The sequence below is a fragment of the Bos mutus genome, chromosome 14, assembly GCF_027580195.1.
Source record: "Bos mutus isolate GX-2022 chromosome 14, NWIPB_WYAK_1.1, whole genome shotgun sequence".
NCBI classification, from domain to species: Eukaryota; Metazoa; Chordata; class Mammalia; order Artiodactyla; family Bovidae; genus Bos; species Bos mutus.
In genome coordinates this window covers 38,234,328-38,253,677 of record NC_091630.1, presented here as the reverse complement: position 1 = coordinate 38,253,677, position 19,350 = coordinate 38,234,328, and the positions used below count along the sequence as shown (strand labels likewise).

At 42.3% G+C, this 19,350-nt stretch overlaps 1 protein-coding gene across 3 annotated transcripts in view; it reads right to left on the bottom strand.

Annotated features, from left to right (window-relative positions):
- ZNF704 (zinc finger protein 704) overlaps positions 1 to 19,350 on the bottom strand; it is a 279,969-nt gene that overhangs the window by 13,479 nt on the left and 247,140 nt on the right. Inside the window, exons 9-10 of one of the 3 annotated variants that reach the window (XR_011466753.1) lie at positions 18,549 to 18,812; positions 6,169 to 18,442 (exon numbers count right to left, since the gene is read on the bottom strand). Coding sequence is in view for 1 of the 3 variants with exons in the window: in XM_070382209.1 (XP_070238310.1) it covers positions 18,701 to 18,812 (112 nt within the window). In the remaining 2 variants the exon portion in view is untranslated. Of the gene's footprint in view, positions 1 to 6,168; positions 18,813 to 19,350 lie in introns of those variants that run through there. The other 2 variants (XR_011466752.1, XM_070382209.1) reach the window with 2 other exon arrangements.

The following is a 19,350-nucleotide window of genomic DNA, read 5'->3' as shown; positions in this document are numbered from 1 at the left end:
TTGCTTGATCTACTTGAGTGGTTTATTACTCACTTTCAGCCATGTGAGAGACATGGGTGCAGCTGGTCCCCAGCATGTCTGGTGTGGGTAGCCAAACTGAATAGTGACCAAATTTTACACTGAGCCTTTTTGCAAAATCTGACTTGGGATGTTTTTCTGCAACAATCTGGGCTTTATCATGAAATCAGTTAAGGGACACACTAAGAACCGGAGTGACAGTGAAGATGGTGTGGGGTACTTCCACAGTGGCACAGTGGATAGGAATCCACCTGCCAGTGCAAGGGACATGGATTTGATCCCTGGTCCTGGGAGATCCCACATGCCACGGAGCAACCAAGCCTGTGGGCCACAACTACTGAGCCTGGGTACTATAACTACTGAAGCCTAGAGCCTGTGCTCTGCAAGAAGAGAAGCAAGTGAGAGGTCTGAGTACTGCAACAAAGAGTAACCCCCGTTCACTGCTGCTGCTGCTAAGTCGCTTCAGTCGTGTCCGACTCTGTGCGACCCCATAGACCACAGCCCACCAGGCTCCCCCGTCCCTGGGATTCTCCAGGCAAGAACACTGCAGTGGGTTGCCATTTCCTTCTCCAATGCATGAAAGTGAAAAGTGAAAGTGAAGTCACTCAGTCGTGTCTGTCTCTTCGCGACCCCATGGACTGCAGCCTACTAGGCTCCTCCGTCCATGGGATTTTCCAGGCAAGAGTACTGGAGTGGGGTGCCATCGCCTTCTCCACCCCTACTCACTACAACAGTTCTTTGGCACTCAGCCTTCTTTATAATTCTCACATCCGTACATGACTACTGGAAAAACCATAGCTTTGACTATATGGACCTTTGTTGGTAAAGGAATGCCTGCTTTATAATATGCTGTCTAGGTTTGTCATTGCTTTTCTTCCAAAGAACAAGCGTCTTTTAATTTCATGTCTGCAGCCACCATCTGCAGTGATTTTGGAGCCCAAGAAAAGAAAATATTCTACTTTTCCCCCACCTATTTGGCATGAAATGATGGATCTGGATGCCATGATCTTACTTTTTTCAATGTAAAGTTTTAAGCCAGTTGTTTTACTCTCCTCTTTAACTCTTATCAAGAGATTCTTTAGTCTCTCTTCACTTTCTGCCGTTAGAGTGGTATCATCTGCATATCTGAGGTTGCTGATATTTCTCCCGGCAATCTTGATTCCAGCTTGTGAGTCTTCCAGTTTGGCTTTTCACATGATGTATTCTGCATATAAGTTAAATAAGCAGGGTGACAAATCAGCCTTGACGTACTCCTTTCCCAACTGTGAACCTGTTGTTCCATGTCTGGTTCTAACTGTTGCTTCTTGACCTGCATACAGGTTTCTCAGGAGACTGGTAAGGTGGTCTGGTATTCCCATCTCTTTAAGAATTTTCCACTGCAGCGGAACTTAGCTTGTGCTCCACAACCACTGAGCCTGTGCTCTAAACCGGAACTACTGAAGCCTGTGTGCCTAAAGCCGTGCTCCACAACAACAGGAGTCAGCACAATGAGAAGCCCTCGCACTGCAACTAGCGGGTAGCCCCCACTCGCTGCAACTGGAGAAAGCATGTGCAAAGCAGCGAAGACCTAGCACAGTAAAAAAAAAAAAAAAAACCAGAAAAACCACCAAAGTTGGTGTTACTGCCCAGAGTGAAATCTGTACTTATGGAGGGTTGATATAGAGCCATACCTGGTTGCTTTATCACATACAGTCTCAATGGCTGAGTGTATGGTACAAATGCAGTTGCTACTAAAACATTTACATTGAAAAAAAAAAAGAATTTTCCTCAGTTTGTCATTATCCACACAGTCAAGGGCTATAGCATAGTAAATGAAGTAAAAGTAAAATTTTTTGGAATTCTTTTGCTTTTTCTGTGATCCAGCACATGTTGGCAACTTGATCTCTGGTTCTTCTGCCTTTTCTAAACCCAGATTGTACATCTGGAAGTTCTTGGTTCACATACTGTTGAAACCTAGCTTGAAGGAATTTGACCATAATCTTGCTAGCATGTGAAATGAGTGCAATTGTACGGTAATTTGAACATTCTTTGGCATTGCCCTTCTTTGGGATTGAAATGAAAACTGACCTTTTCCAGTCCTGTGGCCACTGCTGAGTTTTCCAAATTTGCTGGTATATTGAGTAAATCGCTTTAACAGCATCATCTTTTAGGATTTTAAATAGCTCAGCTGGAATTCCAACAATTGCATATAATTTAGAAAAAATGTAATCAAGTTAAACAGAACTGGCTGCTTCTCAAATTGTGATGAAGGGTGGAAAGGGGATGAGCAGCAGGGCTTCCTATCATCATAAGCATTTTACTGCCCTGATTTTTTTTTTTTTTACTGTGTACCTATATTACCTGGATGTGAGCAATTACTATCATATCCAGATCCTCATCGTAAAATACTGTTTATTTTTTAGTGCCAACCTAGGTTCTCTCTCCTCTGTTATTGACTCAAATCCTATTGACCTTCTTCCATTTACTCTGCATGCTTTTAATAGTACAGACCTATGCTGCAATGGATTTCATTTTGAAGCATTCATTTTTTTCACTTTTTTTCACACCTTTACTGAATTCTTGCTATGTGCAAGGAATTTCTACATAAAACCAGTGGGTGTTACCGTATACTTTGTTCTATATTAAATAATTATTAGGTAATCAAAAGTCATTTGGAGTTGGTGATTTTGAGAAACTTTAAAGAAACTTTAAAAATGCTACTTAGACCAAATAAATGTCTATGTGTGTGTGGGCTAAGTTGCTTCAGTCGTGTCAGACTCTGCACATCCCTATGGACTGCAGCCTGACAGGCTCCTCTGCCCATGGGATTCTCCAGGCAAGAACACGGAAGTGGGTTTCTGTGTCCTCCTCCAGGGGATCTTCCCGACCCAGGGATCCAGGTGGGTTTTTTACCACTAGCACCACCTGGGAAGCCAATAAATGGCTATGCTAGGCTGCAAAATGTTCCCTTCCTTCTTCCCTCTTTGCTTTGTTTGGGCAACAGTAGATGGAAACAGAGAGCGTATCTACAGCCTGAAGAAATGCTCCATCCGAACAGTTTTTCATTCATTCACTTAAACATTTATTGAGCACCTAGTACATGCCAGAGTATTAAGTGTAAGGTCTTGGAGGGTATTTTTTTCAGGGAAGGTTGCTTTCTTTTTTTTTTTTTAATACTAAAATAATTCATCACTGGGACTTCCATGGTGGTCCAACGGTTAAGACCCCAAGCTTCCACTGCAGGGGGCAAAGGTTCAGTCTCTGGTTGGGGAACTATGATCCTGCATGCTACGTGGAATGGCCAAAAAAAGAATCCATTACCTTGTTAGATGTTTGCTGCAGCCTCGCTTTAGGATAGTAGGCATTTGGTCAAAACTTGTTTTGCAAATATATGATTGACACATAACTTTGTAGGACAACATCTCCAGTCCAGTTTCTCAATATTTTCTCCTGTCCCCACCTGAGGGCCATGCAGCTTCCTGGAAACTCCCGAGGGAGCAGAGTTTCCTGAGACCTTGGCCAGAGGGCCTGGAAGAAGCAAGAATGTGCGGTTCGAACACCATTCATAGAGGTTGTTGCATGTATCCTTCTTCTTGGCAAGAATGTGGGCATTAAAAGGGAACTGTTTAGCTATCATCTTTGAGAGCCTTGAGGACTGAGGATGACAATGCTTTGTGGGGAAGTATGTGACATCTGATGTGGCTGCAGGCTTGGCAGACATGCTGTGGGAAGCATGGGGAGAAAGAACTCTAACTGATGGATGTGAACGCAGGGTCAAGCTTTCCCTGCAGTGTTGTTGTTGTTATTGTTGTTGTTGTTTTTATGAAATATAGGTAATTTGCTATGTTGTATTAGTTTCAAGTTCTTGGCGATGCCACAGACGTAGCTCACCAGTCTCCTCTGCCTATGAGGATTCTCCAGGCAAGAATACTGAAGTGGGCTGCCGTGCCCTCCTCCAGGGATCTTTCCAACCCAGGGATCAAACCCAGGTCTTCTGCATTGCAGGCAGATTCTTTACCATCTGAGCCACCAGGGAAGCTCAAGAATACCAGAGTGGGTAGCCTATCCCTTCTCCAGGGGATCTTCTGGACCCAGGAATTGAAACGGGGTCTCCTGCATTGCAGGTAGATTCTTTTTTTTTTGCAGGCAGATTCTTTACCAGCTGAGTTACCAGGGAAGCCCAGTCTCAAGTGCACAGCAAAGTGATTCATTTGTGTGTGTGTGTGTATTTTCTTTCTCAGATTCTTTTCCATTATAGGTCATTACAAGATACTGAATATAGTTCCCTGTGCTATACAGTAGCTCCTTATTTTTCTATTTTATTTATTTATTTTAAAAAGATTTACCTATTTTTGGCTGTGTCAGGTCTTCATCGTGGCATGCAGGGTCTTTGCTCATATGGGATCCTTGCAGATAAGACTCTAGTTGTGGCTCTCGGGCTTAATTGCCCACGTCATGTAGGATCTTCGTTCCCCAGGCAGGGATCAAAGCCAAGTCTCCGGCATCACTAGGCGGATTCTTAACCACTGGACCATCAGGGAAGTCCCCTGTTTTTCTATTTTATGTATCATAGTGTATATCTGTTTCCCTGCTGTAATATTAGATTATGGGGAGAAACTGGCAAAAGAAGTGATGGGAATGGGCAGTGTAAAGAGGAGGACAGAGTGGGGAGAGAAGGCAGCATAAGGTGAAGAGCAGCCCATACCTGGTTCAAAGGAGGAGGAAACCACGAAGCAGAGAGAAAGGAGCACTATCTTTGATTGCTCACAGCAGATCTGTAGACTGAAAGCCCCTAAAACTGCTGAACAGCCACTGGGTAGTGTCAGAGGTAGGGGACATCCACATCTATGTAAGCTCTGTGACCTCAGGACAGTTAGGTAACCTTTATGAAGGTCTTTCATTCTGGATAAAATGGGGTGGTGGTTCCCACACACAGCTGTTGTGACAGTCAGTCCACCTGGAAGCCTCCAGTGCTTGCTTGGCACAGAGTAGGAGCAAACTGAGTCTGGTCTCCCATCCTCCTGCTTCACAGGAAAGGTCAAAGGGCTCAGGGTCCCTGTGCCAAACACAAGGGAATCATATAGTTTCAATGACAAGGAGCTGGGCTGCGGGTAGGGCTGGTGGAAGAAAGCAATGGGTGTCCAACTGCACAAGCTTCTAGTTATCAAATAGGCTGAGCTTTAAAACTGTCTCTACCGCTCAGGCTATTAATGGATGAAATAATGATGGCCAGGAGTAACCAAGAAAACATTCAGATGTGGCACATAAGCTATTTACTAAGGCTGGACATTTTTATTTTAGAAAGAAACTTCTTAAATCGAAAAGAAGAAATTCTGCAGGCACTCACGAATTTCAAGGCACTTAATCCAGATATCTGAGGGTTCCAGTATTAGAGTATTGTGGTCTCCATTTGGGAAACAGTTCTCTGTGTGTGATGACCTGTTATTCCAGGTAATTCTGACAACAGCTCCGTGAGGTAGGAGCTTCTGGGAAGCAGGCAGCAGACCATGAGTCATAGCCCTCCCCACCCCATCTATGGAGGCCTGGTCTAGGAGTAGATCAAGATATTGCCTAAGCCAGGCTAATTGGTTTTCTCTCTTCTATTATCATTCCTAATGTAAGAACAAGACTTACAAAGGTTAAATCTCATGTCCAGTTATCTATCTCACAAGAGGCAAAACTCGGATTTCTGTCCAAATCTGTTGAACTCCAAAGCCTGCTGCCTTGCTGCACAAATACATATGCTTGGTCTTTGGAGGTGAATGTCAAGTTCTGGTGGACCTGGCCTTGGCTTCAAGGAGGGTCTCCAGAGTGGCTTGGCACTAGACTGGACATTGACTTTCCCCTGTCTGTCAGCTTGTGTTCACATGACCTGGGCAACAGGATCAGCAGCACTGTATGAGAAGTTGAGGTCTCTGGGCAGTCATTGCCAAGGGAATGGGTTTGAGTTGAAATTATCCGGGCTGAACTCTAGACATGAGATGTACCTACAACATGTTTCTAAAAATAGTCTCGATGGCGAGCGGTTTGCTATGGGAAAGAGATCCCTTTGTTTTTTAAAAAAAGTGTTTTTTTTTTAAAACAACTGTAGATAAAACCTCAAATCCTCTAACCCTCGAGAGCCTTTGGGTACCAGTTAGTTATCCTTTACTCAAATCAACAGCTCTCAAATAGAAGCAGATACACAAAAACTTTTATTAAGTGGAAGTTAGACTTCATGGTAGTTAACCAGTTACAAGTGCATTTAAATGCATGTGTGTGGACACCGTAGAAGTCAGAATGGTCTTCCTGAAAGTCCAGTGTTCTGGCTCGGCACGTGCCAGTGCAACCCAAGGTAGAACCATACACACAGGAAATACAGGGCGACGATGACGTCAGACTAGATTGGCAACACCATATTCATTGTTACAGCTAAGCATTACAGACGTGAAAGTCCAAAGACCAGCAGACTATTACTAAAATGATTCTTCCTATAGACCCTTACTTCTACTTAAATGCTTCCATAGGACCCAGGTAGCAAATTCTCAGCTCTGGGGGGACAGGACCATTTCTCTATTTTAAAATGGGCCACAGAAACTGTAAACAATCAGGGGTCCTTCTGATGCCCATGGCAGGTAGATGCCAGCTGTCCCCTTTGGAAAGTGCAGTTCCATTTAACTGGTGTCAACATTTGATACTGGAAATCTTGCATCTGAAAATCTGCCTTCTATTTCGATTAGCACCAGTTTATTTGAAATAGTTTTCCTGGTGTTAAATATTTAGGAAACATTTTTTTTTTAAACCAACACACAAAGTCCCAAACAATGGAAAGCGAAAAACATTCAAAAAGTTGTTTTAGAGAACAGCATTTAGAAAAACAACATCATTTAAACATTCAACAAATCTATGTACAAGGTGCCCAAAGCTGGCAAGGAGCATGGCTGAGGAACAGTCATGTAAAAGGTTTATTAACCTGAACCTCCTCAGGCTGTATTTACAGTCAGATAGGTATTCAGAAATGTAGTATCAGAACATCTGGATTTGGCTAAAAATCATATAAAAAGACACATCCCGGCCCCCAATAACTTCTAAATAGGTAGCAAACATATCCAGTATAACCACAAGTACCAGGTTTAGAAGTATATTTTTCCATATTTTACATACAAACAGCTGAGAAACTTTCTCAATGGACACAGAAGAGATCCTAAGTGGCAGAGAAATGGAGTTCTTTATGTCAACATTGTCAGATGAAGGAAAGAATTTTATTTTTCATGCCGAGTAACATAGGAAAGTACTGATTAAGGAGCAAGAATAAATTATTAGGGGAAAAGGTTTCATGGGAATACAAAATCCCCAAGAGTGCTGAAGACATGTGTGTTTATTTCATATGGACTTTCCAAAAAAATATAGGTGATGATCTCTGTTTAATTTTGAAAAAAAAAAAAAAAAAAAGCCAATGATTTTTCTTTGCAGGACAATATTTTTATATTATTTTCTATATTCTGTTTTTATATTCTTTAAAACTATATAATCCAAACCCTTTGGAGAAGAGTTTTTTCCCCCTTAGATTGCGAATTAAACACAATAGACACAACCTATGCTATATTTATCCAAGGCAATATTCATTAACTTCATGCAGTTTTGTTTGCTTGCTAATCCAGTGTTACTAGAACATTTACCTCTAAAAAAACTGGGCCCATTTTGTAACGCCCACATTTCCCATTTCTGCTAAAGAAGTAAAATATAAACCATTTCTCCTTTAATCACCTTTGCGGCTGAAATTTGTTTAGAGCCTGAAGTTTCAATGCACTGTCTTTAAAAGTATCAGCCAGAAGTGTATAGTTGGAAGTCCTATATCCCCATAATGATATGCATTCAAGTCTGTTTTGAATAATTTGCAGTTGTGGTAAGTCTCTATGAAAAAAAAAATTGACTTGGATTGGATACAAAATAACACTACCCTTTGAAAATGCATAGCTTGTCACTTTTACATTCATTCACTAATATTAAAGACTTTTATACACAAGTACTTACCTCTAAGTAGTGGTAAGATTATATTTTGAAAGATTTCTAAAAATTGGAGAGCACTGCCTCAATGTTTTTGAACTAGTGCCTGATTCCAAGTTAACACTGTCATGTTAACACTTGCATCTCACAGGAAGGACTGAGTCTTCTTTTTTTTTTTTTTTTTTTTGTTAGCAGGCACTAAAAAGCAATGCTTTCTACTGACAGCATTTCCCCCAAATACCCCATTTTTAGCTATTTTATCATTTTATTTGAATAGGTTAGATTTGGTGTAGAAAACAACTTGAAAGATGGCTTAATTCTTAAAAGTAGAATGCTTTAAATCTTATCATGGATGAAGGGCAACAGAGGTTTTGTTATGACTGTGGTTCTCTCACTCCCCAGCTCCCTCATTTGAAAAAGATGACCACAGGCCACTCGGCAGTTGTATTTGATGATAGTCACGAACCCTTTGGGACCTAGCGATTTTTTCTTATCCTGAGTTCTTCCTCTAAGTATATAGATTTTGATACATGAAACACTTTGGAAACTACACTAATGTCTGGTTATTCCAGAGAGCTTATGTTTCAATGGCTGACTATCATCCAACCATTAATTATAAAAATAGGAATTTAAGGTCATGTTGTAGGAAAATATTGATTAATGGCATTTTTTTAAAAACATATATGATCTGCCTGCCTGGGTTATTTTACACCCAGGATATTTTCAGTTATTGAAGTCATGGAACAAGTATATTTGGGGGGTATTGAGTTCTTCCCTAAAAATCTAAATCTATTCTAAAGCTTTCTACCAGTGATCACAGAGGTTCCCCGAACAGCTGGGACACTTTGGAAGAAGAAGCTTTGCTATCATCACAGGGCTTGGTCAAATCACAGTCATTGCTTTCCAATTAGCAGAGTGTAAGGGAAAAGGCGTAAAAAGCAAAGCGAGGGTTTACAGTCTGCAGTGATGCATCTTTCTCTCCCCGTCTCTTTTTGGCTGCACTGCACAGCATGTGGGATCTGTTCCCCAGCTAAGGGATGGTACCCGTGTCCCCTGCATTGGAAGTACGGAGTCTTAACCGCTGGACCACCAGGGAGGTCCCCACTGTGCCTCATCTTTTTTAAATTTCCCTTGGGTGGGGTAGTTTGTGATTGCTACACCGTAGATCCCTGAGGGGTAATTCCACTGGCCCCCGAGCTCTGCCTCTTTCCTGTCTTGATCATCTGTGCCCAAAACATGGGAAGGAAGCTCCACTGGGGTGAGAGACACGTGCTTCACAACATGAGCAGACTGGAAGAGCTTTCTCTTTGCATAAATAAAAACTTAAAACAAGTATACCCCGCAGGAGCCACTTGCTTTTCACATAATAAAGGTCGGTTCCATTTTCATGCTCTGTAACCCTAGGCAGAGGTCAGGGCTCAGACCAATGAGCCAAAGTGAAGCTCTCTTCCTCTGCTCTGATCACTCCATTGGCTTTGCTCCGGAGGGGGACTCGTGGGGGTAGAGGACTTGTGAGAGAGGCTTTGAGTAAAAGTGGAAGGACTAGGTATCTGCCTTGTTATTCTTTGTCAGTGAGTCTGACTGGATCTTTTGTGATGAATATGGCAGGTTGTCTGCTGATCAACCTGCTCTCTGAATGGTAATCCCAAACTGTTGAGACAAATGGAAACGTTTCGCTGAAGGAAGAGAGGAGCCTCATCGACTCAGCCTAACATGCAAGTCCTGGTAATATTTATCCCCATGGACCTTAATTGAAGAGTGAGAAAGCAAGAGCACAGAAGCGAAAATGTTTAATCCAGGGCTTTGGGAAGCAAACATACATTAAAAACAGCATGGCCGCTGGCTCAGGCAGATTAAGGCAGAGGGGAGAGTAACATTTTGCTAGTGAATTCAAGATGGTTGCCAAAAGGGAAAAAGAGACTCCTGACTAGAATGCGGACTGTTCTTTCTCTCCCTTAAAATTCAGCTTCTTCTCCAGCTGCTGGTTTTTCCTCTTCAGTCAGAGATGTAAAGAGCATTCAGAAGGAAATAGATGAGAAACTTTTTTTTTTGTTTTTTTTAAGAAAATTTTGTTCTTTAATGACAGTGCTCTTGCCTTTTTCAGGAGTTGCTGCTCGCTCCCCGACCAATTTTCTGAATTAAAAATTTAGAGAACTGCCCCTAGTAACTATGTAAATATAACGGTTAATCAGACTTGAGAATTAATTTTTAACACTTTCATAATATAAATAGTGGGGAGCTTTCCTTTGAAAGCTGGCAGTTAATAGTTATGTGGATGGTGCTCAATAGGAAAAGAATATTTTGAAGAAAAAAGGTTTATGGCTTAAGTGTTGAAGTCATAATCTCCACCTTCTTTCAAAATCTACAGTTGTTTATCTTTTGAATGGTAGCTTTTCTCTTGTTCCCTAGAACTTGGGTCCTTTTAAGACCTGCCACTGTTTGGGCATTGGGGTTAACCATTGCAAAATGGGCTTCTTTTCCACCAGAATAGGAAAGCTCACAATTTACTCCTCTAGTACTATATTGCTTGAGAAACATAATAAAAGTATAATTTATCAAAAAGTAGGTTATGGGCCAAAATGGTTTAGGCCCATCTAGCTCCATGACTAAACTTGTGAGTGGCTTTACTCAAAACCTGTGAAACCTGTGAGCTGATGAGAGAAGAGGACAATCCATTCATGGACTGGTCAACCTGTCAATCATACGATGACAAAATATCAGGCATTGTCAATGTTATTTAAGTTGCATTCATATTTACCATGTGACATAACCATATTACCAGCTATTTCCGACTTTGAGATGACAGTATTTTTCAATTTGATCCTTACAAACTGAATTTGAGCTTATTTTCAAATTTGGGGGCATCAATACAAGTTTACATGGATAACAAAAGCTGAATGTTAGCAGCAAAATAACTTTTTTCAAAGGAGTCAAAAGTTTAACTCGGAACATTGCACTAGCTAGTCATCTCCTATAATTAACCACTTATATGGCTGGAATTTAGGGGATGGGGGCCTGGGAGGTAGGCTAAAGGGATAAATTTCAGAGTGAGTCTGCATTTGATACTGTGATGAGGGTTCTTTACTTTTATGCTGAAATACTTGGATTGTAAGTATGGGTAAAGATCATGGGTCCCTGGGGTCTTCTCAGGTCTAGAGTCATTCTGGAAGATTGAGGTCTAAGCCAGCTCTTTCACTTGCTCTTTCCCTCCTCCCTGGACATAGTAATGAGGCTGACTCAGGTTCAAGACCACTTGCACCAGGTTTGGCTTTGGAGGTGGTGGTAGTAATTTTAAATATTCTCATTTTATGCTAAGTACTAGGGAGGGTCAAAGGAAGTCATGTATCTGAAAGAGACACACTTTCTTATATATCTGAAAGGGTTAGTGATTATCCTAATACTATCAGGACTCTGGGGTAAGACACACTCTAAAATTACCTAGTTTATCCAAATGAAGGAAGCAACTTCTAATTTTTTCTGTGACACATTTATTCCTATTTTGTCTTTGCCCTCAGGGAAAGATGTTAAGGTTTTCTACATGGAAAAACTCCATTTTGAGGTTAGTGGACACTCTAAAATACCTAAGTACCTACCAGTTATGAAGCAAGGATTTTGCCGTGTCAGAGGTGGAACAACAGAGCTTTTATCCTGGGATGAAAACTCACAAGGCGGGATGGAGTGGGAAGGGATGTGGAGGGGTTGGCAAAGGGCTTTGGCACGAGGAGGCAACGTGTGCTATCTGAAACTGCAGGGGCTCCTGGCTGCCTTCGCTGAAGGCACAAGGCTGCTCTTTGCCAGCCCCTCATCACAGTGGTCACGGCAGTGAAAACAGTAAGGAAGTGAGGATTACAGTCATTCAATGCTTTGGGGCCCGGCCTGGGCATGCCACGAGGCAGAGTGAGAGCTGAATAATACCTCGGTATATTTTGATCAGAGGCAAGGCTAGTTTAAGGATGTTGTATTTTTATACTCAAATCTTCCATGAGAGTGATTTTTGGGGAGAACTGACTTCTCTCCCTTTAATTTTAGTTGCCCAGATAGTGCCAATTTGTGAGTTGGGGGCGCTGCTTGAAGAACTTGACTTGATGGCTATGGAAGGTGAAATCTGCTTTTTCCCAACAGTTGAAACCAGTGCCCAAAGGCTGCATCTGTCCATATACAGGTTCTCTTTGGTCTGCACACTGCTGGCCAAGAATTTGAGTTTTGATTAAGTGTCAGGTAACATCATATTTCCAAGTCAGAAGGTCTAGCGCCCCAGGCCTGATTTCTGCATGGTTCTGATTGTCTACAGCTGGGGTCCCCCTTCAACGGGGACGCATGTCCTCTGGTTCACTGTGATCTCTGTCATTCTCTAGTGTCCTTCCTTTGCCTGATTTGAATCATTCGTTTACACAATTTGCCTGTTCTTTCTAAGCATCTGCTATGTACCATTAGGAGGCTTCTATTTAAATACGAAGCAAGACTCATTTGATCAAAAACCATGCAGCAATGAACACTTCTTGGGAAACTGTAATGCCAACATTAGAGATTTTCCAAGAGAATGAAGAGAGGCATTGGACTGCCTCATCTCAGAGATGAAGCTGTACATGTCTTCCCCTAAGCCCGTGCATTTCTAGTCCTCATGTGTGCAGATTCTGAAGCCTGTTTGAAAGCAGAGTCTGAGTGACCCTTTGACCACCTCACAGGGGTTGCCTAATGGGTAAGACTGCTCTGTCCTAGCTTTTCTTTTGATGTTATCTGCATACTTGACTAATTAGTCTAGCTTTTGAATTACTAAAATCTTAGAAAGAAAAGATGTTTTCTTGCTTAACAGTGAGTGGGCTAGAAAAAACTAATGCATTATGAAATGGTTTTGGCAAAGCTCAGAATTATTTGTGTGGTTAATCAACTCTCCATGGTAGCCTTCCTTGTTCCCTGACTCTTGGGAATATAGTGACTTTCTGATCTCAAACTTGCCTGTCTGTGAACTCATGTGAAAAATCAAGCACTTGTTCTGATAAGGAAATGAAAGTTGTTTAGTTAGTGGAGAGCACAAAATTATTTTAAACAACACCAATCAGCTAAGAATTGTATCTTTGGGCTTATACACTATGATTTTAGAAATTACCATCAAATGACACTTGCTAGTAAAATGCAGCTTTGTGGTTCTGGTAGGCTGAGCACTAAGCTTGTCCTTGTGACAGAAATCTATCACAGTACATGACAGAATTTACAAGTTTATTTCTCTCATTGCCTATAAGCATATCTATTAATATTTTAAAGATTTCAGATATACGATTCTTAAAATGTTTTCTTTTCCCCAAATACTTTGAAAAAACACTGGTAAAGATAATAGGAGTAGCTGTTGTAATAATCTTTCCATCTGATCTGCATTTGTACTCTTGCTGCAGAGGGTTGATTGAAAAGATATGCATCAAAATGCTTGCTTAAAAGAGGCATAGCCCTTTGTTTGGAGAGCAGGAATTGCTTATAATATTAACACTTTCTGTTTGGTAAAATATTGTATTTTAAAAAATAAGCTACAATGTATAAAACGAAGGTCATTTCCCACAAAATGTTCATGTTCTTTATGATTACAAAACGCTGCATCTTGTAAAATATTTCCAGTTCTGTTAACTTGAGAAGTTAAGTACTAATGCTTATTATAAAAATGTCACATCTTTCAGAAATTGTAGAAGCCTACGCAATGTTTTTCTTGCCTTATTTGGAAAATTAAGTTATAATTATTATTGTATTTAAGATCACATTTTGACACAACACATTACCATTGTGATTCTCAGACTCACAAGAAAAGTTATAAAACATGAGATTGTCTTCAATTAAAAAAAAAGGAACTATTTACAAAACAGGACCAGAAGTAAAATTCCCCTTTTGATTTCTAGTCCTATGATAGATACACCTTTTAAAGCACGTATGTCATTGGATCTGGGCTTTTACAGTTAGTCATGGTAAGCAAACCAGTCGGTCTTAAATACATTTTATACTTTCTTGCTCTACTGGTATGCATTACTTAGTGATACAATTGGTACCTAAAAGTGCTTATAAGCTCATTTCATTTACCGATTTCCGGTTTGACTAGTTACGATGTGAAAGAAGGAAACAGTTCCGCTCTGGAGGAAGCCCCACAGGTATGGGGAACAGGGAGAGCAGTGTGTGCTGCTGGCTGGGTTATTTTCTTAGAGAAACAAAATTCCAGTTGACCCGTGTGCCCAGCACTTTCTCCAAAATGATCCGCATCCTCATCCATATTCATGAATCCTGCTCTTGTTTCCACTCATTTGTATGCACAAATTCTCCCCTGCATTCATATAGATCAGAGCTACAGTTGATGTGGTCAATAGAAATTCTACAGGGTCATGAGAAAAAGCAGCACCTTGTCCACAAAAGTCCATGGAAGTTTGCTCCTTAACCTGTCATTAAAGCAAAATGCACAACTTTCACATCCCTCCCCTACAGAATTCTTGCGTACAGCTAATAATCAGTTCTCCAACCAGCTGATTATAAAAAGGAACACCAAGGCGTCATATTCATAATTACATTCAGAAACAGCCTTATATGAGTCTGTGAAAACCCACCAGGGACTGCGCTGTGGTTCAGACATCAGCCTTAGAATGCAGGTCTAAGAAACAAAGAAACTGCTCTGTTTCATAGAGCATTCCTCCACATCTCAAAAAGTTAGTACTGTCTAGTTCATGGAAATTGGTCATGAAATGGTATGTTCATTAAAAAACAAACAAATTATTCTGACCAGAAAAGATGCTGGAGATAATAGAAAACCTTTCTAGTCTTAAAATTCTCCAGATCTACATTTCACATACCCTTTAGTTTTCCCTGAGGAAATGAAAATTTTTTTTTTTTACAGTATTTTGCTACTATTCTCAAGGTATTCTCTCCCATATGTACAGTGTGTGCCAGTTTCCCCTAAATTTTCCCAAATGAGTGCTGCGTTTTCCTTTTCCAATGAAGTCAGATGGAGGTGGACATGGGTTGAGCAGTCCTGGCTAATTCAGAACTGCTTTTGAGTGTGGCTTAGTGTGACACCAGCAACACTGGACTTCAAGTGATCTTGAAATTTGATAGAGGGCATGTTAATTTCAGACACTTTTTACAACATACATGTAACTTTGTAAAAAAAACTTTGTTGGAAAGTCCAAAAACTGTAATGTGCCTCTTTCTCTATTGAAAAGTTTTCATCTGCAACAAGGTTATGACTGGACAAAGACTCCTCTCACCAAGGGCACCCACCCTATTGGGGCACAGAGTTGCTGACAGGCACGCACATTCCTGCTCAGAAACCTACTGCCCTCTTCCTGACACTGGCTTTCACCAAACAACAGAGGGGACTTTTTAGCAAGTGAGGAGGAGAGTAGTATGTGCCCACTGGGGATGCGCACGGGGCATGCTGCATCCCTGCCCTGCGTGCTTCCCATGAAGGAGCTGTCTCTAGGCGTTAAGCAGCGGCTCCTCGAATGGGAACACGGCAGCTCCCTCGGAGATGCCCAGGGACAGTCACCACCAGCTGATCATCGCTAGGATGGTGAACCCCAGTCAGGTGTCCACAGCCCCCTTGTATCCTCTCTCTGGCTTCCCACCCACTTGCTCCCGGATGTTTCCTCCAGGCGGTCACACTGCCTTCCACTCACTGGTTGCACATCCTTTGAGAAGAACTGAGACTTAAAATGACTGCTCTCTGTTGTGCAGCTATCTGGAGAAGCCTGTCCATCACCAGGAAGTGCCTTCTTTGGAGAGAGATGAGAAATCTGTTCTGCAGGAAGGGGCACTGGGGAGAGAAAAGTCAAAGGCTACCACATGCCTTCTTTAGAAAGACTTTGGGACCAGAACGCATTGCCTTTGCTGTTCCTTTTGCACGTTCTCGGAGTTGCCCATGGTGGAGGGCACTCCCATTAAGCAGCCAAGTGCCCTGGGACTTCCTTCTCACCTGTCTCCCTCCTCCCCCTGACAAATGAAGACAGAAAAGAACATGGTACCAGAGAAGCCATAAAATAAATTCTGGGCTTAATTTGGCACATCATTTAGTTCCATAATATAACAAAATAGCTCTACATTTTTTTTTAAGTTTTAGCATTTACAATCAGTGCTGTATATATTACAATTTGTAGCTTTCTGGGTGGCTTGAAAGAAATCTTATCCCTTTTCTTCAAGGCCAGCCAGGTGAAGCTTGGTAGTTCCCCAGTCATTACATGCCTTAGTGCAGAGAATAGGTGTCTGTGTGCAGGAAGTACTGAGGGTCTGTGCCCACCTTGGAGTTGGAGCAGCGCCCCGGGCTGGCCTGAAGAAAGGAGCCCCGCATGGGAGAGTGTGTGTGAAGAAGGTTTCAGAAAGGAGAAGAAATCCTAGGGAAGCTGCGTTCAGGTCTATGCTTTTGCTTACACCCGTGCATCAGCTAATATTCAGGTAAGGACTGAGCTTGCCTCAGCCAGGCCAGAGCCCAGAACTAGTCATGGGCTGTCCTTCTGGGGCAGAATCACAGAGCCTCACTCCAGGACTGTCCACAGACATCATCTCTCCCAAAGTTCTGGGAGTCGGGGGATGGATTTAACCCCTTGCCTTTTTAATCTCTTTTGATTACTGATTTAATCCAAGGATCAAGGGCCATGGAATCTTGCTGAAGAGAAAATCCTGTCCTCCAGGGTTACACCCAACAGCACTGAAGTTCACAGTGAGCCTGCTCAAATGGCTGACCAATCTGGGACTCACCAGTGGGCACTGTGGCCGCTGGGCAGTCCAGTCACAGTGCAGGGCTTCCTGGTTCAGGCCAGAGCATCACCTTCTAGCCAAGATGCCAGTGGGTGAAGCAGCAGGATACCAGGGAGAAGAAAAGACAGGCTGGGAGAGAGGGTGCAAATACGTTTCCTGGCTGACCACATCAGTGCTAAAACATACATTATAGCTGGTTCTGTACTGATTGGTAATCACAATGTGATATTAAACGAAGCTCTTTCTCTGATCTCTTAAGCATTTTTAAAGATAAATGAAGGAGGAAAACAGGATCTCTTATATGAGAGTTTAAAAAATAAAATTGCCAAAATATATGAACGCACAGATTGTTACACTGTAGAATCTCCTTTTTCCCCTTGTGTATTAAAAAAAACAAGGATATCTGTTATGACTAGATGATTTCTTTCTACTCTTTAAAAAAAAGTGTATGTACAACCTCTAAATATATTAAACTTTGCTCTGTGCAATTTCATTCAACATTCCTATGGCTGATCCTAGGCCCCCGTTCCAACACAGTGCATCCTATAAGGTGCTCTTGCGTCTTTGCATAGGTACAGGACGAGTAACTCGAGCAGGGCGATCAAGAGGAGGGTAGACAGAGAATGAGCTTATTTATAGGGCTTGACAACTACCCCTGTCCTGGCACCACCACTAGCAAGACGGACGGACAAACACACACCGGGCTAGAAAGTCTAATAAATGGAACACAGTGCAAGCCCTGGTCCTATTGAATTGAGAGATTCCTATACCAACACGCAATTTCCTTTTGGTGTTTCGTACATTCCCTTCTGAGCGAGTTCTTAATGAATAGCTCCAATATTCTGATAAGAAAAATAAAGGTTTGGACCTTCCCTTTCCCCATATAATCTTTATAGTGTTCATGAACCCATCTCCCAGACGCGCTAAAGCCTAAAACCTATAAAAGTGCACTCAGAATGGATTTGACCTTACATGACTTTCTGAACACATGGAAGCTGTGCTCTGTGTGGTCTGAAGCAACCTGCTGGGATGGTCTGAGTTCTCTACCTTTTCTGAAACCAGTCTGCTGTGGCGTCTTGAGGGAAGGAAGGCCTGATATGCCACTGACCCGGCAACAACCGTCAGATGAGCAGTGATGAACAGATCTGAGCTGGGGTTGGCATCGCATCACTGAAGGAAGCTTCGAGGCTTACCTAGATGGCGACACATCAGGTCTTGAGTGCACTGTAGCCAGGAGAGAGTGGGTGGGGCCAACTCTCAGGGTGGGGCTTCTGAGGAAGACTCCCAGATGTTTTCCAACAGGGATGCGGGATGTCCTGAACTCAGCTGGGGCTGAAATCTGCTGGTGATGTCCACTATCAATCTCTTTTCGGGCTTATGCCCTCCAGGGCCCTTCAAGCTAACAGCTCTACCGTGGTTCAGTTTGGGGCCATTCTTCAAAACAAAACAAAACAAACAAAAAGACATAGAAAAGATACCCAGAGTGCTGCCACTTCCTGGCAACACATCATGATGTGAACTGCTCCCAGAAGTCCGATGGGACAGGGAAAAGACTTCACAATGAAAACAGGTATTGTTCTTTATACAAATGCTACGGAATAACTTGTAGCTTCTTAAGTGTCAAAAAAAAATCTCAGAAATGGTATTATCGAGAAAGTTTATCAAAATAGGCCTCCTTTCTAGGAAAAATGGGCTTGGTTGGTTCGATTGCTACAGAAGTCCACAGTTTTCAGACCTAGACCTACAGCAAAAAAAAAAAAAAAAAAAGTTGACTTTTCTTTTTAAGGAAAAGAATAGTTACAGCTGCTCTCAGCTGGGTTCTCAGCAAGAACAGGGAAGGTTGTGACCTTTTTTGTTTTTTTGCTGTGATTTCACCAAGGTTCCTAGAAGTGCTTTCCCTGGGCTTCAAGTGGGTTTGGTACGGAAGGAAAAGCACTTTCCAACACCCTCGGAGGAAAAGGAGGGCAGGAGTGTCTGGGGCGAGTTAAGGGCCCGCACATCAGTCAGTGAAGCGCTGGCAGGCCTTCTTCCAGCGGCAGGCCGTGCACCACATGTCCCGATTCTCCATGCCGTACACCTTCCGGCACTTCTTGCCCTCTCCCCGGGGCTTCCTGTAAGACAGGCCAGGAAACAGCAGTCAGTGCGAATGATTCTATGGGCATTCTGTGCAGACCTCAAAGTCCCTGGAAAGCTCTAGAAAAAGTTAGGACACACAGCAGGGGGTCTCTCTAGGTACAGAGGTTAACCTGTGTGGGATGTTTTCACCACACTTCATCACTCACCTGCGCTCAGTCTTGTCCAACTCTTTGCGACCCCTTGGGCTATAGCCGGTCAGGCTGTCCATGGAATTCTCCAGCAAGAATACTGGAGGGGGTTGCCATTTTCTACTCCAGGGAATCTTCCTGACCCAGGGATGGAACCTGCATTGGCAGGCCTATTCTTTACCACTGAGCCAGGTGGGAAGTCCTTCACTGAATTGTTAAAATTCGCTACTTTTAAGAGTACTTATAGCCTTCTTAGCTTCTACATGTCCATTTAGAGACATGTCCATTGGGACATCTTCATTACACTGGATTACATGAGCAAATACAAGAAATAACAGCAGTGAGCACTACTCGTTCAAGTTTTTTTTTTTTTTTTTATATTCAG